Source organism: Ambystoma mexicanum, chromosome 12, assembly GCF_040938575.1.
Source record: "Ambystoma mexicanum isolate Mex_15411 chromosome 12, UKY_AmexF1_1, whole genome shotgun sequence".
NCBI lineage: Eukaryota > Metazoa > Chordata > Amphibia > Caudata > Ambystomatidae > Ambystoma > Ambystoma mexicanum.
Window position 1 is genome coordinate 1,053,281,250 of NC_090936.1, and position 25,901 is coordinate 1,053,307,150.

The following is a 25,901-nucleotide window of genomic DNA, read 5'->3' on the forward strand; positions in this document are numbered from 1 at the left end:
CACTGCATGAGCCACATGGGTAGTGGCCCTTGACTGAACGCAGATCCCATAAGCGAGTTTTTGGGGGATTCTTACTAAAGCTGGTGTGTATCAGTTTGTCTCGAATGTTAGGAGCCCTTTTAAAAGCAAACCGAGGTAGAGGTTCCTCTGGAAGGTCCAGTCTAATAATGTGCCAATGTTTTTGGATAAGTTTCTTGATTCGAAAAGCTAAAGTACCGTGTGTAAGAACACAAGTCATGTTGTTACTCTCGGTTTGTTGTGTTTTGGTGGTGAGTAAGAGCACGATCCGTGCATCGTGCCCGTTTCCTAGATCTCTTAATGAGGGTTTTAGGATAGCCTCTCTCTCGGAACCTAGTGTCCAGTTCGTCCGCTTGTTGGTTAAAATCATGGATGTCAGTTCAGTTCCTTCTTACGCGGAGATACTGCCCGTACGGGAGGTTGTCCTTGAGGTGCCGAGGGTGATCACTTGTATAGTGTAATAATGTATTTCTGGCACTAGATTTTCTATGTAGGCTGCATTTAAGCTGGCCTTCTTGATGCCCGATGGTTAGGTCGAGGAAAATGACTTGGTCGTTGGAATGTTCAAGTGTAAATTGAATATTAACATCAATCTGGTTGAGCCAGGAGAAGAACTCTAAGAGTTCATTTTCTGGTCCTTCCCAAATAAAAATGATGTCGTCTATGTAATGCTTCCAATGTAAGATTGATTTTTGGAAGGGATTGGATTCGCAAAGAATGTGTTCAGTTTCAAATTTCGCCATGAAGAGAATAGCCAAACTGGGTGCGAAAGCCGCACCCATCGCAGTGCCTTTTATCTGTAGGAAAAAATGTCCATTAAACTCAAAATAGTTTTTACATAGTACTATTTCCATCAATTCTAAAATAAAATTGATTGGCACTCTCTGTTGGGTATTGGATTCTGTCAGGAGTTCCAACATACATTCTAATGCTTGTGCCTGGGGAATGCTGGTGTATAAAGACGTTATATCCATTGTGACTAAAATGTGTTTGCTGGGATTGAATTCAAGGTGTTCAAAATTGTGAATGGTATTCATGGTATCACGTAAATAGGTACTTGTTTCCGTGCTCAATGGTTTGAGAAACGTATCAATAAATTTGCATAATGGTTCAAGTATGGTCCCACAGCCTGAGACTATGGGACGTCCGGGTGGGTTTGTTGTGTTTTTATGCATCTTTGGAAGTGCAGAAAGGGTTGGAGTGCGACCCTGGCTGGTTGTTAAGAAATCGTATTCATTTTCCGTGATCCAATTACGGTCAAAAGCATATTTTGCTGCTTGATCAATTTCCACTTTGATGTCCTTTGAGGGATCCTTTTTCAATTTTTTGTAGCTTGCTGGATCGTTCAGTAAGTTATTAACCATTTCCAAATATTGGGTGTTAGTCATGACAACTATCCCACCACCCTTATCTGCGGGCTTAATCACAATGGCATCATTGGATGACAGTTCGTTAAGGGCTTTGTTTTCTTCTAAACTCAAATTGTGTTTAATATGAAATCTAGTATTGGAAGTTGAGGTTGGATAAGTCCTTGAGAACCATTTTCTCAAAGGTTAGAGTTTCCTTGGGCATTTGATTGTCCTGCGGTGTGAATGTTGAAGGACATCGTAGACCGGAGTCCTGCTCCTGTACTCTCTCAGGGGCATCTTTAAAGAAAGATTTATGCCTAATGGTTCGTAGGAATCTGCGCACTTGCATTTCCATGGAGAACCAATCAATTCCTCTCGTGGGGACAAATGATAAGCCTTTAGATAAAACAGAAATTTGTGCTGGACTAAGACACAAGTTTGCCAAATTAAAGATGGGTATTATGGGTTCCGTATGACTCATCGGGTACGACGGCGTCGTCCCCAGGGTCTCCGCATTGGTACATATGGTTGGATCCACGGAGGACCCCATTGTGGTATGCCAAATCCTCCTCTGCCTAAAAAAGGATTATTCGGTTGAAAGTTACCAAAAGGTTGTGGTTGCTGCTGCGGTGACTGATTGTCAGACCCACTGCTACTTGAACTTGAGAAGGATACTCCCCTGTTCTTGTTACCTTGTCCACGTTTAGATGCTGCCTGTTTACTGATTGCTTCTAAGTAAGCCTCACTGGTATAGGGAAAGATTTTTTTCTATTTTAAACTCGCGGATATCCTTTGCAAGTATTTTAGTCTTTTTGCCAATTGTAGTGGCTCTGAATTCTTCAAATAATGTATTAACTGAGTCCAATTGGTCCTTTGCGTCAGTAATAATTGTACTGGATAAGAATTTGGCTTCTTCTTCTTCTAAAGTTCTTTGTGTTTCCAAACCGATTCTTTGAGCTGTAGTAATCGTTAAAACCATAAAGTCACGACTACATTTAATAGCAATCTGACTGAAGGTAGTCGTGTATTGTTTGTCGGCCAAGAAAAGGCAAGGTTCGTTTCTGACAATTAGACCTGCTGGTATTGTGTTGGATTTTAAGTATTCGTGCAAAAAATAACCATGTAATTCAGTCCTAAAATTCTTCTTTTTCAATTTCAGTAGTTCGTCACTGTCTGTAGAGTGAGCTAGATTAGGGTTAGTTCCTGCCGGGTCAAAGATAGATGGACCGCTTAGGATTTCTGAAATCTGTTCCTCCGTAAAGCTAAACGTTTGACTCTCAGTCATGGGTGAAAGAAAAATCAAGGAAAAAGTATTGGACTGTGATGAGCCACAGTCTGCTAGCATCACACTGAACTCGAAGCAAGGAAAATGCGTCAAGAAGTAGTCAAAAATGAGAAAAGTAATGCGAAACCGGAAATATCTGAATTAGTCCTAACCCGTTTCGTTATTTTACCACACCCACGGCAACAAGGTTGCCACCAAAACATGAACATGAAAGGGGATTACCCCAAATGTGGTACAGCTAGTGAGGGGGGTCTCAAATCTAAGTTCACAAAAAATGCACAAGCTGTGAAAAGTAAACTCAAAGAAAGCTGCTGATAAAATCTGTGGCGTTCCTTACATTGCAATTCCCACCACCACATAAGGAGTCTTCCACTTTTCACCTTGCATACCAACCACCTCATCGGTGTGGACCCTTCATGGATGAAAGCGCCGACCTGCTGTCATCTGCTTTGGTCACCTACTCTACCAACATCTTCCTCTGGCATGTCAACCTACCCACAACCCAGGCATTGAAAAACACCAGACATGCTCTCCTAAGCCTAGCAGAATTCCTGCACATAACGCAAAATGTGCAAACCCCAACTCGCATCAGAGAGAACATCGGTCTTCCTTCTCTCCTCTTCCTTCATCAAATGCTTCAACCGCATCCCTCTGAACTGGATAGACCCTGCCACAATACCTTTCACTTCATCACACACACTCCATTCCCAAAAAGGACAGGACAATCCCACCGTGCTTGCACATCGTTCCTTGAAAAATGTCTCAAATCAGCCTAACTAACCTCCCTGCCACTACCAGCGTAAATTACCTTGTGGAAATAACCACACTGCACAATATCGCCCTAATGTGTAGTTTAATCATTAAGAGATATCAAACAAAAGGAACAAACAAAGCAACTTCTAGTCCAGCCGACACGTGTTTCGAGCATATGCTCTTTCTCAAGGCTTATGTTGCTGTTTTTCTGCGGAAACAGAGTAGACGCGGCCAAAAGGCTCTTCAGCTAATTGAGCTTACCGCAACAGCGACGCACAATAGAAATTACAGTTGGGTTATCAACCATTTATCACGTCTTAGGACGATAGACTGTGCGACAGCAACATAAGCCTTGAGAAAGAGCATGCGCTCGAAAAACGTGTCGGCTGGACTAGATGTTGTTTTGTATGTTCCTTTTGTTTGATATCTCTTAATGATTAAACTACACATTACGGGCAATATTGCGCAGTGTGGTTGTTTCTTGCGCTGTGTGGTTGTTTCATCATAATTGAATTGTTCTTGACTGTGGATCTGTAAGCAGAGGCTCCACGCCCAGACACAACCACCCGCAGCACATGCCCAGCAATACGCCAGCATACATATAATTGCAATTAGGAGCGCTGGGCTCCCAGTTCTTTTCTGCTTCTAGTGGTTTACATACTTTGTGGAAATCTTCAACCAAAGTTCACAGCAGGTGTTCAACATACATGCTCTTATGAAAATATGGCACATCAGATTTTAACTCGTGCCCCATGGTGTACCCAGGAATCAGCTGAGAGCAAACACACTGTCGGAGCGCATTAAAAAAGATGTCACAAAATGTGCGAAGATAAAGACCGACAACATTAAAGCCTTATGCTCAACACGCCATGCCCAGATTATTGAAACAAAAGCATCCTTCTACTTCTCATAAATTGCAGCAGCCTTTAATAGGATCAAAGCCCTCTCCGCAACACAAATCACTGTGCAAACTGCTTATCAGAAATGCCAGTCCCTACAGAAATGCAATGTCATCAATCATGTCAGGTCTGGATAGCTTTAGATGCACCGTTCAAGCACTGGTCCTATCCCACCTGGATGGGGGCATTGCCCTGCTCAAAGACCTCCAGTCGTCCTCCCTTGTGCCCCTGAGAAGTGTTGTACACGCGGCTGCATGCCTCATTGACCTTCATTGGCTCCCACTGCATGCACAAATCACCTTCAAGTCTTGCTGCATCATCTATAAGGCAGTCGCCCTCAAGTCACCCAGCTACCTCGCAGAGAAACTCAGCATCTCCATTGGACAGCACACCACCAGAAGCCAGGACACGCGCTGTCTTGAAATCCACCACTGCAAAAAAAGGAAAGGACTGGAAAACTAGCCTTCTCTCCATATCCCCCAAGACTATGGAACCTCCTTCCCATCAGCATCAGACTCTCCCCCACGCTGCTATAATTTAGAAAATAACTCAAGACCTACCTCTTCAAGGAATCTCTCTGCCTCAACAACTAGGCCATCACATCGCCTCTCACCGCCTGACTCACTAGAAGCCGCCCACCCCTCTCCTCCTCGCCACCCGGTAGAGCTGTACCCCTCATCTGTATCCTTCCCCTGTCTGTATATCTGTTCTGTTACCTCTGAAAAGCTCTGTGTTACTTCTCGAAGCTAGGTCTGTGCTCAATAAATACAAGATGAACACAATTAGCCATCACAGTGATGCTTCCAAATCATCTGCGCTGTTGCCCACTTTCCCACCGTCTACCCTGGACTAACTTCACCACCTTGCCTCGAAGCATCTCGCCTCCATACTCCCGACAGACTACCAGTACTTGACATCCTAACTCCTACCATTGTAAAAAGGCTCATGCTCTAACTGCACTTCTTGCGATTGAAATGCCTCCCACAACCAGGCCATTTTCCACCCTGCTTAAAAACACAGCCCGATTGCCCACTCCTTAAGAAACCTACACTGGACCCAGTAGGCCTTGACAACTACCAACCAAGCACCAGCGTCCCATTCGCTGGTAAAATCATTGAGAAAGTAGTGGCAAATAAACTTCATGAGCAAATCAACCGCTCCGCATTGTTCCAGGTCTACCAATCTGGGTTCCGACCTAAATGCTGCACTGAAACGGCCACCATCCAGGTCATCGATGATGCTCTGCAGATCACGGACAAAGGGGATTCCTGTCTCCTGGACCCGTCTGGTAACTTTCGATATGGTGGACCACCAGACTCTGATTAGCCACCTCACGGGAATGGTTCTCCTACTTCTCGGACAGATTCCAGGCTTCTTCATCTTCATCTTCAGATCTCACCGCTACCCAGTTACCTGCAGGGTGCCAAAGGTCTCAATGCTCTCCCCAGTGATATTTAATATTTAATCTATTCACAAAATCCCTGGGATCACCCCTTTTCGACCAAGACATCTCACCACCAGTATGTGGATGACACCCCTCTGCACCTATAAAGTAAACTACTCCCACGTGTTAGGGGAGTTTACCTAAAGTCCACTCGAGGTAAGACTTGATAAAAACGATCCCAATGGGATACAGGTCCTAAACTCTTAGTAAGCTTGTACTACTCAAGGTAACCTGGTAGAGGGGCAGAGCAGTCAGGCTTATCCTAGGAGGAAGATGTGAGATGTAGGTAAGTACACTGAACCCAGTTAGTACAGTAGTCCAAAGAAACACTTGCACCAATAAAGTTATATTAAAATATATATTTATTCTATTTACACAAGGGATGTCTTAAATAAAAAAAGATATACAGTAATTGTATTATATATAATTTGCAAAACCACATCAGATTGAAGTCTTTTAGGAAGGAAAAGAGTTGATTAGTCATACAGTAGCAGACCTTAAGTTTCTAGAATCTTTTTCTTCTTAGCAACCTAAAGCGTTTAAAGTCTGATCCCTAACTATATACGAAAGTCGGTTTGGAGGGGGCTCAATGTTTTACAAAGCAGCAGACCAGCAAAAGTTCCTGTGGCTCCTTTCAGTCTCTAGGACAAGATGCTAGAAGAGTTAACACAATGACGAGACCCTGTTAAAAGGACTCACAAAAGGGACGCAAGCCGGTAGCTTGGGTCTGAGGTAAGAGTGGACTGGACACCTCTTCGTGCACTCCCAACACTCTGGAGCGACTTCTTGGTTTAAGGTAAGCAATACCTTTTCACCCCACAGTACCTTAGGTTAGAAGAAATGTTCGTAACTGGATTCTCCTCTGTGCAGCAGTGACGGACGCGGTCTCCGGATTCCTTGGTCTGGTGACGAAAGGAAGGACTCTGAATGGGATGTTTCAGCAGCAGTCTCCAGAGAGGACCCGTAACACGGATTTGTTAGTCTTCTCTGGTCAGTCTGTGGTTTTGGTTTCTTTTCTGCAGCACCAACAAAGGACGGTATTTGCCCGGTCGATCTTAGTCCTACACTCTGATGAGAGGACTTGGATGAGTTGGATCAAAGACGTTGCACTGCAAATGGGTCAGAGGTCTCCTGGTATTTGCTGTCTGCAGCTCTGGAAAAGGCACAGCACCTCAGGGAGATGGCTCAAATTGCAGTTCATCTCAGGGCTGGTTGGTCCCACCAGCCAAAGGGAAGGAGTCGTCCTCTTCGTAGCTCCTCCGTCGAGTAGAAATCGGGGTCAGGACATCAGTGGTCGCCTCACGGTGACGCAAAGGGTCTGCAAGCGTCTCTGGTCATCTTCTTTGGTTACTTCAGTTTCCAGTGGTCGACTTGACTTTCACTTCAGGAACCTCACCTTTTATTCAGTTTCAGCACACACTCCTCTGCAGTCTCTCTCAGCTGTTTACAGAAAACCTTACAAATGGAAAATGGTGAAAAAAGAAGACCGGGCCATTTTGACAAAATGTTCACCCATGAGTGCTATGCGGCAGAAAAGTACAATGGTAGGAACATTAAATCACTGCCACCAGCCATTTAAAGTGGTGAGGGTAACATACATTTTTTTACATGAGTCGGTGGGAAGAGGGGTTACTAAGTAACCCCCTAGCACTCCACATAAGATGGTGTGTGCTGGGCCCACAAAGAGAAAAAGTGAAGTCAATTATACTTTACTATTCTTGGGAACAGTAGTTTTATTTAAACCTTCTGAGAAATCTAAAGGATTTTTCAGTGACCCTGCACTGAAGGTACTGTGTGTCACCATTCAAAAAACAGATGCCCATAGAGTTTGTCAGACTCCAAAAACAAAGGAAACATGTAAAACAAATCGGGTCAAAACACATGAGCGAGTGGGAAAAAGGCCTTGCTCACTCAGTACAGGGTTGAAATCAAAACGGTCTAAAGTCCAGCAAAAGAGCTGGGTGGTCTCTACGGTTGAAGGGAATTAGCACAGAAATTAGAATTCTCCCTAACCAATATTAACTAGTGTTATCTGAACCACATTTAAAATTTGTCCTGGCCTCACTTGGTTCTGATTTTGAGCTAAGAATCTGTCCCTACTTCCATTTACATCCAGACATTGCCCTCCCTTGGCTTCCGAATCCACAATGCGAAGTCATGATGAATTTGCTGGATCTTTCTTCAGCCTTGAATAACTACGAACCCCAGATGGAGCCCTTCAGGAAATCTGACTCCCTATTATTCTCTCTAGACATCCCGCAGTGATGCTCACTAGATTAGGTCCACGGTCCTGGTGGCTTACAAACAAGCTAATGTGCCAATACCTGGTGTTATCTTGGACTGATGCTCAAACTATCGATTTTGGACTTTTGCAACAAGGCCACATAGGATCCTCACTTTTTCATCTGGCACTACAAACAATCAATGTGAAGTTCTTTCTTCAAAACTTAAGACCCATAGTTATGAGCGCCTCCACTTAAGTCTGAACCCACCACCCTCCTTCTACTATTTAAATATGTTTTTTGAAGCCACACACTGTGTTCTGTGTCCTAGAAGGCCATTGGGTACTGCTTGATATAGATTCACGTGGTTAGGACTGTGACAAGGAAGGAGCAGGACGGGTAATTCTTCATTTAAAGTGGGTAATCGTCAAGACTCATTTTATCCTTCAATACTAGTCACTGCCCTCGCCTCCTTCCACGTATATTATTATGGCCTTGCTGAGCTCAAAATGTGCAGATGGCAGGCTAAGACAGGGATATACTTATTCTGAACACTTAGGGACTCAGAGTAAATCATCCCTATAACTGTCAAAAAAAATGTTTTGTGGGGAAGTGCGCTTTATATGGTTAACCCTGTGACGAGTTGGCAAGATTAAAGAGTTATGATGATTACTGTTAGGGAGATTTTCCTTAAGGAGGGTCCTCTGGTATATCTTTCTTGCTTGGATACTACTTGTGTTTCCCTGAGGTTCACTAGACTCCAAGTAGTAGTCATGGCAAAGCAGTCCAGGACAAACTCCAGGTGGCGTAGGTTGGTTCGCAGGTACAGTACCCATGTTTAAGTAGTACCAAGGGAGAGAAGATACACAGACTGTAAATATCTTTATATTTGAAAAGGCAAAGAGTAAAAGCAATACACTTGCAGGTTAGTAACTTTGTTAAACAGAAGATGATACCTGTATTCCAGTAAGAAGTACAGTTTTAATTGTTCTTACGAGTCAATATGGAGTCCATCTTAGAAAGGAAACAGCAGAAACTGGTAAAAAAGGCTTTTGCATCAAGGCTGGAAAGTTAGAGACCTGCAGTGGGATCAGGGTGAAAAAGTTACTTTTGAGCGAACGTGCCCCGTTGAATGGTTCCTGGGGTGTTCTGTTGGAGGGAAGCCCTCAAGAGTTCCTTAAAGATGAAAAAGAGGCTCAGAGATTAAATGAAGAAATGTATTAAGAAAAGAATTGCCAGCAGTACCAGAGTGTTAGGAGGACAAGAATCTGGGGCCAAAGAAGACCCTTAGAAAGGGTGAGTATTTTCAATACAATGATTCACGGGTCAGGCCCAAAGGAAATTGTGGTCTGCTGTGGTCGGTGGTTGCCAGTGAAGCAGGGGTCCTCTGGGAGAGTATTCAGCTTTTTAGACTGGGGTCATGAAGAAGAGACCTCAGGGAAGAAGGTTTGGTCTTGATTCAGTGAGCGAACACAGCACCCAATCACACAGAGAGGTTGTCGGCTAATAGCAGGCAATCCCTCCAAGTACACCCGTGCACAGAGGGAAGGCTCAAATCCACACTGTCCCAGACTGGTATCTTGCGTTTGACAGTCAGAACTGGTTTCAGACTGGCTACAAACACCATTCCTGGAGGAGAGACAACCAGTAACCAAAGATGGCCACCTCCTATTGCAATCACAGAGGGACAAGGGCTAGTCATGTGACCTCTCCAGTCTTCGAGGAAATGGGCAACCTCCCTTTAGTTGAATGTAGGAGATGGTAGAGTGAGCAGGTAAAATGGCCTCCAGAGTCAATGAGTAACCAAGAGATGGAATGCTTTCTGAGAGACTAGGGGATACCTTTGTTTTAGGAGTCATAATGACTCTTTAGGGAAAGCACATACAACACAGATCACTCTTTCAGACAATGTTTTAAGCCTGCTGGGAGATGAGCAAGTCCCAACCCCAGTAAAGCCACCAATAAGTACAGGAACGACCTCATGTGGAAATAAAGTGGGCCACCTGTCTAACCGTTGCCATTCATATTCAAACATTGCTATGCCTAAATTCAAGGGATGTCAAATAGTTGAACTGTTGAGCCCTGGTGGCACAGACCAGCCTATCTGAGAGTTCCTGGCCAAATCCAACAGTTACTCTAGTACAACAGAGGGTGCAGTCTTGGGGACTAATATAAAAGCAGGTCTGAGTGGCAACAGCAGGCCTAGGAAATGTTACACCATACCAGATACAATCGCCACATAGTTCTATATAAACTCTCGGAATAATTTTGTATTTATATTTTTATTAGGTTTATATAGAGCTTTAATCCAAAGTGCTTTACAATCTAACAGGATTCAAGCATATGCAATCTGTAGCACAACAAATGGGGCTGACTCTACATGCAAGGCAGACATGCCCTAGAGCACCTGCTGATACCTGTTTGGCACAAAAGGGCAAAATGTTCAAGTCCTGCACCTACAAACCCTGATGGACACTGATACTGTACCACATGTGCATTGTATCAAAGGTCACTAGACACTGATGCTGCTAAGGTACCTAATTCAAGGTTGGGTCACATCAAAGGCGGCGCTATATTCAATGATTGATTCTAGTGGGTGGTGAAAACAATCTCTCGAGATGGATCATTTGGAGAAAGCACGCTAATTGCGTAAGACGTTCACCTCCAATCACATCATTTTAAGCATTGATCTCTCTTAATCACTTTGCTGAAATGTGAATGTTGGATATGGAGGGAATGACGGATTCAGTGGCCACTGGAAGCCAGCGGACAAAAGATCCAGATTGCATGTTTTACAATTGATCCCACTAGTGAAATCTATGATCTAGGTAGCCATTCCAGAGCAAGGCTTACCTAGGGGTCTGTTTTAGCCCCAAAACATCTGCAATTCCCTGCATTGTTCCTGGAGAAGAGATCACTCGCTGGTGGCAAAAACCTAGACGGTTGTTCTCTTGTGTTCCCCTTAGCGTCATGTTGGAGTTCGCATTAGTTCCAGTTTAAGACTCTGATGGAGCCAGTTCCATTTACAGTTGCCTGGATGGGCCATTTGTCCTATGTGAAATCTACTGCTGATGAGCTGGTTCAGAATCACAGTTTGATACTCCAGTCGACCATCCAGGATGGTGATTGATATTGCTTACTTCCTTCTCTTACTAGTTCAGTCCATAATGCAAGATCGTCAAGATGCACAGATGCAGACTAATCTCTGAGCGTCATTTCTGACCTTCTGAAAAGGCATTAGTTTGATTAAATTCCAGGAAAAACCTATCTGCCACTGCAAGGAACGCAGACGCAAAGAGCTATTCACCTGAACCATTCCGGATGGTGGCCACCTTGTTTCAACCAGACTGCGACACCATCTATCTATCTGGAACTTGTATACCGTAAACATTCACCAAAGGCACCTTGGCACTAAAAGATGTGAGCAGCAGCACACAGAGTATTTCTGAAATCAAGTACTTTTTAAGGGAAGCCTTAAAGAGATTACAATCTAAAATGGACCGAAGGGACAATGGGAGAGAATTCCAAAGCTTGGGGCCAGCCACTGAAAAAGCACGGCCACCACAACATTCCAAATGATAGCTAGGCACCATGAGTAACCCAGAGGAGGTGAAGTGCAAAGGAGAAGCAGGGCAGTAAAGGAGGATTTTCTCTTGTAAGGATACACAACCATAGTATGACTCGATCGTGCACAAGGATTTAAATTGAATGTGTGCCACAACAAGCAGCCAGTGAAGGTTATGACGGGAAACGGACAGAGTGACCATAAGGTATACCTGCGGCTAGGCAAACTGCGGCGTTCTGCAATACTTTCAAGCAATGTAACAAATACAAGGACTGAGCCAACAAAGTTGTATTGCAGTAATTAAGACTGCTGTTAACCATAGCCGAAGCATGAAAACTAGCCGGAATACACCTCAGAACTCTTCAACTGCTTAAGCCTAATAACCATCAGGTCTTTGAGTTATTTAGTCATTTAAATCGGCTCTTGTGAATGAGATCTGCCATTTTGTCAGTTTGCAACATCCGATTCTTCAGCACATTTTGTCACGACTCGCTCCCTTCGCTCCCGTTCCCACCACTTGGGGGCATGATTTGGGGTTTATTCCCTACTGGACCTTTCCTCCGAACCTTATGCTACAGTGCTGTGATGAATTGGGAGCGCTAAATCCCTATTTTCCAAGCTACTTCCCTTCCGGATCCATTCCAGGTTTTTGGCAGCCAGCATGCTTCTTTAACCAAATGACTATGCTTCCCAGAATGCCTGGCCCACTGCTCCACCTCCACCCTTGCAGGACAAGGTTGGGTGGAGGATAGGTAACAGCTGTGGCTGCAGGTGCAGCAATCAGCACACCTGAGGCGTGTGCTCGTTAAGCAGCTTTAAAAGCCTCAGTCTTACTTCAGTCCAGCGCTGGTCATCGTTTGCAGTGTTCCTGTTGTGACTAGTCCCTTGTTCCTTGCCTTTGTACCTAGTTCCTAGTTCCTGTTTTCTTGTTCCTCCGCCCTGAATTTCGGATTCATGCGCTAATTGATTTCTGCTCCCTTGATTCACTTTTTGTCTTCCTCTGTTTGCAGGCAGCATTTCTCAGTGCTTTCCCCTTTTAGATGCAGCCCAGTTTGTCTGTGTTCTATATTTCCTTGACTCTGTCCTTTGCTGCTGTAAACCCGTATGCCTTAGCCTTCCTCTTAGATTAGCATCCTGTCTTTCCCTTGGAGGGGTAGGGGGAAGTTTGCATTGGTTATTTCGTTTTTCCCTGCTCCTGATCCTTATTTTCCATTGGGATCCATTCCATGTTTTCCATTGCACAACTGCATTTATTTCCCATTTGATATTTAGGTGTGGTGTGCGGTTGTAGCTAGCTCCTGTGTGAATGCTTATGTTTTCCTCACTAATTTGTAAACACTATTCCAACTTAGGTATTTAGTTTTCCTCCCATTGCTGTTATAGCCTTTCTGAGTCCCAGTTTCATCAACAGGATTCGTGGGCTAGCTGACTTTCAAGAGGTTTATCTCGTCCTCGCGAGTACTGTTCTTTAGTTCCCTTATTTAATACCATCAAGAGTGTTAGTTCACAGATCCAGTCATTGCTTGCCCTCCACGTGGGTTTAGAGCTGTCAGTACCTGTAACAGCAATTGGGGGTAAGGCGCTTGCCGACTTTCCTCACGGTCAGGTGCTTACCCCACATCCCTTTTCATATATTGGTTTTGTTGTCACACTCTATTTGCACTCCTGGGTTCTAGCATACATGAGTCGTTGTTCCTGTGTGCACGTAGTTTAATTCGAAGCCTTTCACTGTGTAATTTAGTGCACATTTCCCTTGCCATATTCGCTGCCTTTGTACTCGCCTGACTAATCCTGACAGAATGACCAGCCCAAAATTCCCATTGAATATGGCAAGTTTAAGAAAGAAAGGCAGCAAGGCCTCTAACAAGTTTGTACAGAAAGCTTCCCCTACATTTACCTGTGACAATCAAATCACTAGTCCTGACTTAAATGAACTCCTTGTCACGAATGGGCATTTACGTGCAAAGTATTTTTCCCATAGGATGGCACATCCTACATTGCCTGATCCTAGTTCTATCTTTTGTTTTGATCCCGATTCTATGTCAGCGCAAGCCTTAGCCGCAGAAAACAACACACTGTTAGACTTATTATACAAGAGTACCTCTGTTGTTGAACCCCATGATTCCAGTTGTGCTTCACCTCAGATAGAACCGTTTCATGTTACAAACATAAAGAATGGAGGGGTTCCTTGCATAACTTCTGTTTTCTACCCTCAGTCTAAAGCATACTCCTTTGCACAGGTACATACTGTAGTCCCTAATGTCAAGAGGTCTAATGTCAATAGTTTGCTTAAGGGAAACACAGACCAAGTTGGTAAGAGAAACTATAAATCGCAGAACCTGCAAGCAGTAGAGGACAATGTACAATCGGTGCACATCCAGATTGCTAGTGCAGGATCCAGCCCTGATGCCACTATGCCTCCCCCTGTGCCTACTGATAGTGATGTACAGTTAATGCAGGGCATGCTAAGAGCTAAGCTTGAGGAGTTAAGACAAGAATTCATTTCTTTACAAGAGGAGAATAAAACCTTGCACTCTTTACTGAATACACCTCAGACTTTATCTGTTGATGTTGAGGAAGTGAACACTGTTCAGCCCCTGAGTGCAGAGACTTTGGTAAACCATGATATTTGTCAATATGTTAGATCTATTGGGAGTGAAGGTCTTTCGTCTAGCACAGCGCTTAATCTGGGCACAGTTTCTAACAATTGTTCTGCTGTTTGTCAGGGATTGCAGTTAGCTGAAGATTTACAAGCCACTCCTTTACCTAAAATTTCCTGTGTAGCAGTTTGTCATTATTCTGAGCTAGCACACATACAAGCTTATGATTTCCAAACACAATCCACAATGGTGGCATACACAGATTCAGTCACTACAGTAGGCTTAGGCCCTGCTCTTGATACAGCTGCTGAGACTGAAGTAGATGTTAAAGCTGATGTGGAAAACGATGTTACCTCTGGGTTCACTCTTCCTTCTGCCAATTCTGATCAATACGAACAGTCAGACAGTACAGATTTCATGTTCTGATGGACTCATTCCACAGTATACAGAACCAAAAAACCGGCAGGCGATTCCTGAACTGTTGATTGTTAATCTGCCTCTTTCAGAAGCTAAAACAGAGGAATGGACAATTGACGAAATCCTGATTAACAGAGACTTTACTATGGTGATTCCACTGGTTGATTTTGACTTCTACAAAGAAAGAGACTCTGTGTCACCCACTAAAGAAAGGGACTGCAAGGGTACAGCTCAGTCTTTGGTTACTGGTGCCAAGGAGTCTACTGCCCTAAAGGTGCCCTCCATTCCTGAGCCACCAAGGTGTCTGTCAACTTCTGAGACTTCTGTCTGTCCTCCTACAACCATTGACTCTTCTATGATCCAATCCACAGCCCTGCAGTCATCTTTGGCACACGTGTCTTCAACCAATGAACCGCTGCCATGTCTGCCATTTACTCAAGAGCCAGTCCCAAAGACCTGGACATGTTTGTATCCAGCAACCGAGATTGCTTCAGCTTGCATGCCTTCAGCCTCAAGGTTTCCCCTGGCCTGCCTGTCTTCAGCTACACTGACTCATCCTGCAGATCATCCTTCAGCTTTAGAGCCTCCGGTAGTCCATCAAAAGTGCATGTCTTCAGTACCGGAGTATACTGAGTATTTGCCTTCAGTTCATGAGACGCCTGTATCCTGCTTAGCCTCGCTGCCAATATCAGAGGTATACCTGTCTACACCATCAGATCCTGCTGTATTTTCTTCTGCTCCAGCGATTCCTCCTGAATCCCAACCATTTACTGTCGATGAACGTCTAGCTTGCCTTTCTTTTGCTTCAGGAGGAGCACCAGAATGCCTGCCTTTTCCACAAGACGATTCTCCCAACTGCTTCACTTTTGCATCAGAGCCTCCTAAAAATGCAGCATCAGAGTTTGAGACTTTTGCCAGCTCCCGCTTCAGAGTCATCAAGCTGGACCAAGTGGTGAGTCAGAACCACTCACCTGGGTGTGCACAGGGGGTGGTGCAGACCGGCGTATTACCTACAGGACTTGTGCAACCGAATTCCGCCAAGAAGCACCAGTTGGGTGCTAGTAGCCAAAGGAAGGGAATGACTGCTGCAGTTCAAAATGTGTCTGTTATTGCTCCTTCTGCAAGTGTGCCTGAAATACCAAGTACTGTGTCTATCACTCCTATCAGTATGCCAAACGTCCCTGCTGTTGTATCCCACGTGCAACAAGGTGGTTACACGACTGTCACCAGGAGTACCAGCCTTGTACAACCCATTGGACTTTCAGGTCTCCAAGGCGTAGAACATGTGCAGTCAAACCTTAGTCACTTTCAACCACAAGCCTTTTCCCAGATGGATGACAGAAGAAAATCTGAACCTCTACCTCAGCCGCCACCTTCTCTAATGGCTGAACATAAACCTTTCCTGAAGCCAGCAATTTCCTCACCTCCCGCATGTCCACTCTCGGCAGAAAGGCTAACAGGGCTTCTACCATTGTCTAAGGCATGTTGCACCAGCCTGCCTCCCTCCTCAAAGACTTATAAGGGTCCACTCCCAGTGACTGTGCTTCCTGGACCTTCCAACTCTGCTTCAGGTCCTGCAAGTCCTTCATGCCTTTCTTCGAACCATGAGTCTCTTCTTCACCAGAAGCCACCGTTTCCATCAGTGCCACCTCCAAAGAAAAAGCACTCCCATCATGGAAAGAAGATGTCTCGTGCGGGTGGCGGGCACCCAAAGACGGCCGTAGGAGGGGGTATACTGTCACGACTCGCTCCCTTCGCTCCCGTTCCCACCACTTGGGGGCATGATTTGGGGTTTATGCCCTACTGGACCTTTCCTCCGAACCTTATGCTACAGTGCTGTGATGAATTGGGAGCGCTAAATCCCTATTTTCCAAGCTACTTCCCTTCCGGATCCATTCCAGGTTTTTGGCAGCCAGCATGCTTCTTTAACCAAATGACTATGCTTCCCAGAATGCCTGGCCCACTGCTCCACCTCCACCCTTGCAGGACAAGGTTGGGTGGAGGATAGGTAACAGCTGTGGCTGCAGGTGCAGCAATCAGCACACCTGAGGCGTGTGCTCGTTAAGCAGCTTTAAAAGCCTCAGTCTTACTTCAGTCCAGCGCTGGTCATCGTTTGCAGTGTTCCTGTTGTGACTAGTCCCTTGTTCCTTGCCTTTGTACCTAGTTCCTAGTTCCTGTTTTCTTGTTCCTCCGCCCTGAATTTCGGATTAATGCGCTAATTGATTTCTGCTCCCTTGATTCCCTTTTTGTCTTCCTCTGTTTGCAGGCAGCATTTCTCAGTGCTTTCCCCTTTTAGATGCAGCCCAGTTTGTCTGTGTTCTATATTTCTTTGACTCTGTCCTTTGCTGCTGTAAACCCGTATGCCTTAGCCTTCCTCTTAGATTAGCATCCTGTCTTTCCCTTGGAGGGGTAGGGGGAAGTTTGCATTGGTTATTTCGTTTTTCCCTGCTCCTGATCCTTATTTTCCATTGGGATCCATTCCATGTTTTCCATTGCACAACTGCATTTATTTCCCATTTGATATTTAGGTGTGGTGTGCGGTTGTAGCTAGCTCCTGTGTGAATGCTTATGTTTTCCTCACTAATTTGTAAACACTATTCCAACTTAGGTATTTAGTTTTCCTCCCATTGCTGTTATAGCCTTTCTGAGTCCCAGTTTCATCAACAGGATTCGTGGGCTAGCTGACTTTCAAGAGGTTTATCTCGTCCTCGTGAGTACTGTTCTTTAGTTCCCTTATTTAATACCATCAAGAGTGTTAGTTCACAGATCCTGTCATTGCTTGCCCTCCACGTGGGTTTAGCGCTGTCAGTACCTGTAACAGCAATTGGGGGTAAGGCGCTTGCCGACTTTCCTCGCGGTCAGGTGCTTACCCCACATCCCTTTTCATATATTGGTTTTGTTGTCACACTCTATTTGCACTCCTGGGTTCTAGCATACATGAGTCGTTGTTCCTGTGTGCACGTAGTTTAATTCGAAGCCTTTCACTGTGTAATTTAGTGCACATTTCCCTTGCCATATTCGCTGCCTTTGTACTCGCCTGACTAATCCTGACACATTTTTTCCCTGGAAACCTTTGTTCCAGTTCAGCAACTGACCAAATCGGCTCAGCTGAAGGTGCTTTGTTCTTCCTGTCCATCACCTCCCCGTTGATGACTATACTGTTGAACTCCTCTCTTTCAGACAACCTCTTGTCCCCTTTAGGGCGTTGCTTGAAATGCAACTTCTGACCGCAATAGAAGGACTGGTTTACCTTATGACCTGCTCCTGCTCAACTATCAACCTCCCTCCCCTTGTCGCTTTCTTCAGGAACCTTTCAAAAGTGTAGCCACTTCTCAGTTCACAGGATGTTTAGAAGCTGTATGCTCCTATGGTTCCACTCGGTTGGGTTTCTGTTGTGATAGTAGAACTGGTGGCATGTTGGATGATCTCTTTAACTCTATAGGACTGGGGCAGATTTGGCGTTGGAATGTCCGGCCCTGAAGCTTTCAACACAGTGCATCATCAGGTGATGCTTCAGAGATTAGTGGAAACTCATTTTCATTGTTTTGTTATGTTATTTTTGCTTGTACTGCGCCAAAGCCCGTAGGCATCCAGGCGCCGAGAGACAGGTATAGTGACCGAGCTGCTATCGGGAATTCATACTAATTAAAGAGATATGTTTTCAAATGTTGCCGGAACGCAAAGAGATCCTTAGTCTTATGCAGGGATGCCAGTAGCACATTCCATGCCTTTGCTCCTTGGGTGGAAAAGGCCCTGCCAAGCCCACTAGATCGTTTCACTCGATGTTGTACTATAAGAAGTCTTCGGCTGACCTAAGATTTCTTTTGGGCTGATAAATACTAACAATGTCCTTCAGATAAGTAGGAGCATTCCCAAAAATGCATTTATGGTAGATAGTTAGGAGTTTGAACTGGATTCTGGTAGCCAATTTAGTTTTTTCCTAGCTACTGTAGTAGGTTCTAGACGTTTCATCTGGAAGATGATGCGGATGGCTTTATTCTGGACTTTTGGTAGTTCTTGGATATTAGCTTTGCTTGCCCCACCTAGGAGCGCATTACAGTAGTCCACACGTGGCAAGATAACGGCTCTTAGAATTTTGGTGCGATTATCAACCGAGATAAGTGGGGCGACCTGCCTGAGAACTTTAAGATGATCATTTGTGCTCTTAGTGAAGGCTGTGACATGAGCTTCACAGTATAGGCTATTTTCCAGAAAAAAGTGCCCTAAGTTTAACTTTCTGCACAACCTTGATATAACTGCCATCTATCCTGAAACTTACATACTCTTGGCCCAACTGAGTTAGTGCCTGGCGGGGACCAAATAGCATAAATTCAGTCTTTGAGGCATTCGAGCAAAGCCAATTTGTGGACATCCACTGCTTTATCAGTAAGTACACCATATTCACTGTTCGTTGGTCAACATCGTAATCGCCAGTGATATCGAGAACCAACTGAAAATCATCAGCGTAGTTACAAAAGAAAATCTGAAAAGATTCTGATTTACTACAGAGAGGGAGAATGTAAATATTAAACAATAGTGGTGATAGACATGCTCCGGGGGGTACACCACAGGTTATAAATTGTAATTTGGAAGCCCTATCCCCCCCAGTGCACCTGTGACCGTCGGCCCTCCAAGAATGATCTCAGCCAAGCTATGGCATTAACGGAGAGGCCCCCGACAGTCTTCATTCTATCAAGTAGAATTTTATGATCAAGCAGGTCGAAGGCTGCTGATAAATCCAACAGCATCAGCAGCCCCAACTTACTTTCCTCTAGTTTGGAAAACATGAAGGTCTGTAGATCTAAGAGAGCACTCTCAGTGCCATGATGGCTTCTAAACCCCGATTGTTTGATGTGTAGTATGCCAGCCATCTGTACATGAGCCTGTCATTGAATGGTTGCTACCTTGTCTAGAAGTTTAAGAAAGAATAAGGTATTTGTAATTGGTCTTAGATTAGCTGGATCGGTAGGATCTAGTCCTGCTTTCTTTAATAAGGGAGAGACTGCCACATTCTTTATCGACTGGGGGATAACACCTAGCCGAAACAAGGCATTAGCAAATCTGCAAAGAAAAGGGGCGAACAATTCCTTGTGTTCCAAAATGAGTTTAGAAGGAAGCAGCTCACCAGGGCAATTTGTAGGATGCGTCATTTTAAGAATATTTGTGATTTTATCCACGGTAGATTCCCTAAAGGTAAAATGTGTTGCTAATCCGGGTGAGGTAGCAATTTTGGGTATAAAATCCGGCTGAGTGTTTGTCGGATTAGTGCCTGAATAAGATTTCTCCATAGGCACTGACATGGGATTTACAGAAGGCAAAGGGAATGCCAATGCTTGTTGCTTAATTTTGTCTTGCGCTTTTGATAATTTGTCTGAAAAAGCTTTCTGTACCCGATCAGTCTTCGGCTGTGGGTTTTATGGGGGGACTACAAGCAGTGGGGTTTTCCCAGGATCTGAAAAGGCGAAATAAATCCTTTGTCTGGTCTCCCGCTGAATTAATTGGATTATTATAAAAGGTTTTCTTAGCCTCAATAATTTCAGATTTATATTAATTGGGATTCACTGTGGTTTTTGCTTTCATTGCAGAACTAAGAAGATCACCATGTTCCCATGTAGTAGCCCGCAGGACCTTCCCCTATTTAGTTTGTATGGCCTGTGGACGATTGTCATGATTTTGAAGGGTCATCGTATGAAACAGCCATGAAGCTCTGGGGGAAGGGCAGCCACTTCATGCACACAAATATCGAGGGCATGTTGGTAGCTTAAGTAGCAACATAAACCCAAGACACAGATGAAGCTAGGGTTCCTAGAGTCCAAGGTTATGTAACGTTTTATTGAGATTCCACCCTCAACACTGGGAGTTCCTTCCCTCCCCTGTTCAGCTGTCACCCAACAAACTTTCATTTGAATGATAAATAATGGAAATTACACCAACAATACACACGCCACCGTCTTTGCGGCTCTCAATTAAGCTTCTTTTTACATAAATATATCACACAAGTTGATTGGGGGGGAAAAACACAAATCGCAGTTCTTGACTTTATCTTGATTAATTCTAGAAATAACCAAAATTAGTCAATGAACAAAGTAAATGTACACATGCAATGCTATGCAATTTCGATTTTCCTGCCTGCTTAAAAGGCCAGCGGTTGGGTTTACAGATTTGTACAAATTAATATGGCATTATTATTTCACCCACACTTTTGCTTTGAAATAAACCGAGGGTCATTTGGGATAATTGTGAAATTTGGGATTTTAGACCCCCCACCACTTAAAGGCCTGTGTTGGGGAAGCTGAACCAATAGGATTACCCAATTAAATTAGTCTATAGTTTTCAGCGCACACTGGGTATGAGCTTTAATTTCAAATTTTAACAAAAGTCCCCCCCTGGTGTTCTGCCAAGGGGAATTAATTAAATTAATATATTTAGTTAAATAGGATAAGGATCTACACAGTTGTGCTCCCCCCCCTTCCCCGCCCACCCACTATAAAGGGAAAGGATTTAAGGCAAGCAGACCACCCACCTTTGGTCTCAATTGGCTCAATTCTACTCACATTGAAAGGGGGGATTGGCAATCATCCACAAGGAACACCTCGCTATCAAATTGGAAGATCCACTAGACATTGACATTTAAAGCCTTTGTTTAAAGTTCAGGAAAGCCAGCTGCATTTCAGGACCATCTTGGAGGCCAGGGCAGGGGTCTGGTCTCTCCACTCTCAAGAATGGTCCCCAGCTCTTCACCATGGGGTCCAGACAGATCATTTTAGGCCTCCCCAGCAAAAGACAGCTCCACCCAAATGCAATTTCAGCAATCTCCTCTGGTGTTTCCTTATGGCTGTCAGATGGTAATATTCAGAAGTTCTGTCCCTTTCTCATAGTGCATCCTCTTTATATGCCAGTGATCACACCATCAAGATCTCAATATTGGGCAGTGCCCTGCAAGAGTTCTCACAACCAGGATTGGACAGTTACCCTTCTCTCTATCCCCAAGTCCAGCTTCTCTCTAAGGATTGGTTTAGGAGTCTAGAGCAGACATATGGCAATTCCTCTTTTTAATTCCCAGTTTTTTCTTCTGTCACATTTAGCCAAAAAGTAGCTACGTGGCAAAACTTTGTGATTTACTAGTAACTGCCACAATGTATATATTTTCCGATTCAGCTAATTATGGGAATTAAATAAAATGACAGCCGGGTTCACACCATTTTTTCCGCCATTTTTACAAAAAACATAATTGTTTGGAACATACAATTTTCTCCTCACATTCCTAATTTTAGCCTCCACCAGTTTGCCAACTCTCAAATTTGGAACATGTTCAGAGCAGCCAGGAACACCTTTTAGCTGGTCATTACAATTCCCTAAGTCGCAGGTTAGAAGAATTTTTTTTCAACAAAATTGCCTGGAAATTATCTAAAAAATGACAAAGAAATAAAGGCAGAACAACTTATGGTTGTTGAGAAAAAGGCATAAGTTATAACGGTCCCTTTTAAATTAATACAAAATCTTCATGGTATGCAAAATTGAGCTCTCTTGTCACTAGGATATTTGCCCCTCTTGGCCAGCCTGTAACTATAGTTTTTGTTTATTAGCCTCTTTGTTGTTTGACGTTTTAACACTTGGGAGGTCTTGGCAACACAGAGACCCCGCCCCCTCTCCAAATTCCAGTCACGCACTGGCTAGAACATTTGGTTTGCATAGAACTGCCTTCAGAGACAGCAGATCCGGGGGAAACTTGTTTTTCAGCACCCTTCAGGCAGGCCACATTTTATTGATGTTGTAAATAATGGGGAATGCACAAACCAGGCTTGCGGTTGGGGGAAGCCATTTATTTGCAAATTCTGCACAGAGGTCCACCAATTGTCCTTGGCTGAAAGGAACTTGCATACTGCATTTTCTAACATCAGCCTTTATTCTTTGACATACTGTGTGTTTTATTGATCAAGGTTCACTTTGCTTTTGCATCAATGGATTTCTTCTTTCTTTTCCCACAGCTTTTAAAGATGACAGCTGAAAGTACAGGGCTGCTACTTTCAGTCATTAATTAAATACACTTTTAATTATCTGCTGTTTGTTTTTCTGTTGAAAAGTGGGTCTGAATTGTCACAGTTCACCACCTTTTGATGGATGGCGGTTTTAGTGAAAAATGCTGCATTTATTACTCATCACGCAAGGTGATGTGCTTCTCCACTCTGCGCTCAGATTACATTTTTGTTTTAGCTTTCTATGGATTTCCATTGCAGTAAGATACCCGCATAGTCTGCCTAATAGGCCCATTTTCAGCGTTCAGGTTTCTGTATGCAGGCAGATCATTTCCCCAGTGGACCCTTCAGTGTGGTTAGTTTGGGGCCTTGATTACACCCTACAGTTAGCTGGTAAGAACATGTATGTCTGGTTATCTTGGCAGCAGCCTTTCTTTTTAATTTTTTTTCTTGGTGCCAAATTCAATTCCAGGTACATTTCCATTCCGGGTACCCATTTAATCCTCGCGTATTATCAGGGCTTCATTATTATGAGACGGTATGTTTAGAGCCTATTTGCACTTTGCACAATGTTCAAAGTATGAATATATTTTGCCTGGCACAGCCCTAGTGAATCCATGTGTGGTAGTATAGTATGTGTTTGGGCCATATTTGTCATGTTAAAATGGGTCTATTGCATTTTTTCCCTCTTTTTATTCTGATGGTATTCTCTTAGAGCAGTTTTATGGGGGCTTAATAATCGTAATACTTTAGTCTGGAGTTGTATCCTCCTGGGCAAAGTGCATTCTGATAGCCACTTACACTTTGCATGTATTCTGGAACCTATTCACAATGGTACAGTATTCTCATGTCCTGTTCCTTCCGACATGTGCTTGATACCTATGCCACAACTGGTGTAAATGTCAGGTTTGGAAAGTCATGTTTGAAAATCAAAATTGAATGAATATTGCTATTGCTTAAACTAGACAGCATTTGTCCACGAAAGGAGCGTGTCTGTTTATGGGAGTTCCTACTTAGTTTGTGCTCAGCTTGAAAGCGTTGGTGGTAAAGTTAGTAGCATGAGCTCCATTTATTAACTAATCCTTGCTCTGTCCACAGCTCGAACGAGACACTGTCCTGCGTGATCATCTTCGTCATTGTCTATTATTCCATGATGTCTGGGGTCATCTGGTTTGTTATGCTGACCTACGCCTGGCACGCCTCGTTCAGGGCACTTGGGACCACATACCAGCCACTATCAGGAAGGACCTCCTATTTCCACCTGGTTACATGGTCTATCCCCTTTGTCCTCACGGTTGCCATTTTGGCGGTTGCTCAGGTAACGGTTATTTCTTTCTTACGCATCATCTTCTATGGCGTAGCATGCATTCGGGATTGTCTGCTTCAGGATCGAACTAAACATAGGTCAGTCCATTCAGAGGGGGGGTATGAACTAGAGACTATTCTGCTGTAACTTTTAAGTTGACTGGTGAATTGCTGTGGTGCTAATATGATGCTGGTGTATTGAGGTTGTGGATTGGTCAGCAAGGTGAACCAGCCATCGCCAAAGACTAATCTAACTGGATGAAATGTCAAAAGTGTAAAAACAAAAAAAAAATAATAATGTGGAGATTCTGTCCTTTTCTTTAAAAATATAATATTTATAACAGGAGTAAATCTGTGATGAACAGGAAAGAGACAATTTTTAAGCAAACGGAAAGTTTGAAAAGAGCTCAAAATGAATTCATTGCAAGTGCTGCAACCAACCTTAACAAGCATTGGGAACACCAATTTTTTGGGAATTTGCGTAGGCATTTGCCAAGCATTGCCATAATGGTACTACCTAGGCATAAGATGGCAGCATGCTGTTATTATCTGGGAATATGATCGCTATGCATGGCAAATGTTTATCTAATACTTGTACACTAGCCAAAACTGTTGGCTTTGACAATTCTTGTGCGTGACTTCAGTGCAAGGAACGGATATAAATCAAGTGGCCGTAGGCACATGTGGCGAAGACATTTATATTACACCAGCGTCACATTCGCAAGCTGCAAGGAAGTCATTAGCTCTTAGCAGACTGCTTGGATATAATGACGGCAGACCAAAGTTTTATGTTCTTGCTTGATAGAGCTAGCTCAAAGAGATCCCAGGAGGATGCGTTTTTGGGCAGGTAGTGGTTGAGGATGGCCATAGGTATTTGTAAAGCCGCAGGCAATGGGTGGGAAAATAATCAAACAGCCACAAGCTCTGTGCCTCACATCTCCCTCCTAGCTGTGCCCCAATGCAATAGTTTTTGCTTACAGGTGGCACCTAAATGCCAACTAATAGTCTAAAATAAAAAAAAACAGAGGGCCCCCGATTATTGGTTCTAATTTCTGTTTTAATGAAATACTACTGATTGGCCATTTTTCCTCTTAGCCACAAGGTCACCTTTAATAGTCAGTAGAGAGGGAATCCACACTCATGCACAATCATGGAGATTTGGTGCCAAGTGTCATATAAACTGCTGCAGATGAAAAGGGTGCCCCTCATGATTTCCTTGTTTGTTTCCTGCTGTGCACAGGTGGACGGGGATTCAGTCAGTGGAATTTGCTTTGTGGGATACAAGAACTACCGTTACCGAGCAGGCTTTGTCCTGGCACCCATCGGCCTGGTGCTGATTGTTGGAGGTTATTTCCTTATAAAAGGTAATGTTTTGCATTTGACCTCTAACCTTTTTCAGTTTGTGAGGATTGCAAACCCAATTAACAACATGTCCTAGTTGGAGCTGGCCTCTTATTATGTCATGGGTTTATTTTCATTTCCTTATTTGTACAGATCTTCTACTATGGCTGGGACTGTTACAAACAAACCCAACTGAAATTCATTTTTGTGCATGTTTCTCGTACATATTGTGTTTTTGAATACCACGAAAATAAAACTGGATTTTACTATTGAGTGAGACCAGCACTAGCTGAAACTTTTGGGTAGCCAACCGTGTTGCTGCTTGTGACCATTTCTGGGAACGCGGAGATGTTGAGTATTGTTGTGTGAACGCAGCTGCTTCTGGTATGGATATGCACTTTTGTGGGATTGCGGGAGGTTTGCTTCTGACCATGTGAGGGGAGAGCCTTACAAACTCTTGGTCCTGTGACTGAGGATTTTGACAGTCACATTGCTCTGTTCTTGGATATTTTCAGTGGTGGGCTTTCCCCCTTAACCTACACTTGACTCCTTCATTTTGGCTCCCTGCACTGGGTAATTTTCCTCTTCCAGTGAAGGTGGTGAAAAGCCTGGGGGTTGCCCACTCTTCTACTCTCTATGGCACCTCAGGTTGGTGCAGTTTGTAAAACTGGCCATTTTCATATGAGGCTACTTCGGAGGGTTCTTCCATGTCTGCCTAGTCACCTCC

At 43.9% G+C, this 25,901-nt stretch overlaps 1 protein-coding gene across 1 annotated transcript in view; it reads left to right on the forward strand.

Moving 5' to 3' along the window:
- The window catches only part of SMO (smoothened, frizzled class receptor), a 216,799-nt gene that overhangs the window by 83,526 nt on the left and 107,372 nt on the right, over positions 1-25,901 (forward strand). The window contains exons 5-6 of the mRNA XM_069629579.1: positions 23,627-23,846; positions 25,074-25,197. Coding sequence (XP_069485680.1) covers positions 23,627-23,846; positions 25,074-25,197 — 344 coding nt within the window. The remainder of the gene's footprint in view (positions 1-23,626; positions 23,847-25,073; positions 25,198-25,901) is intronic.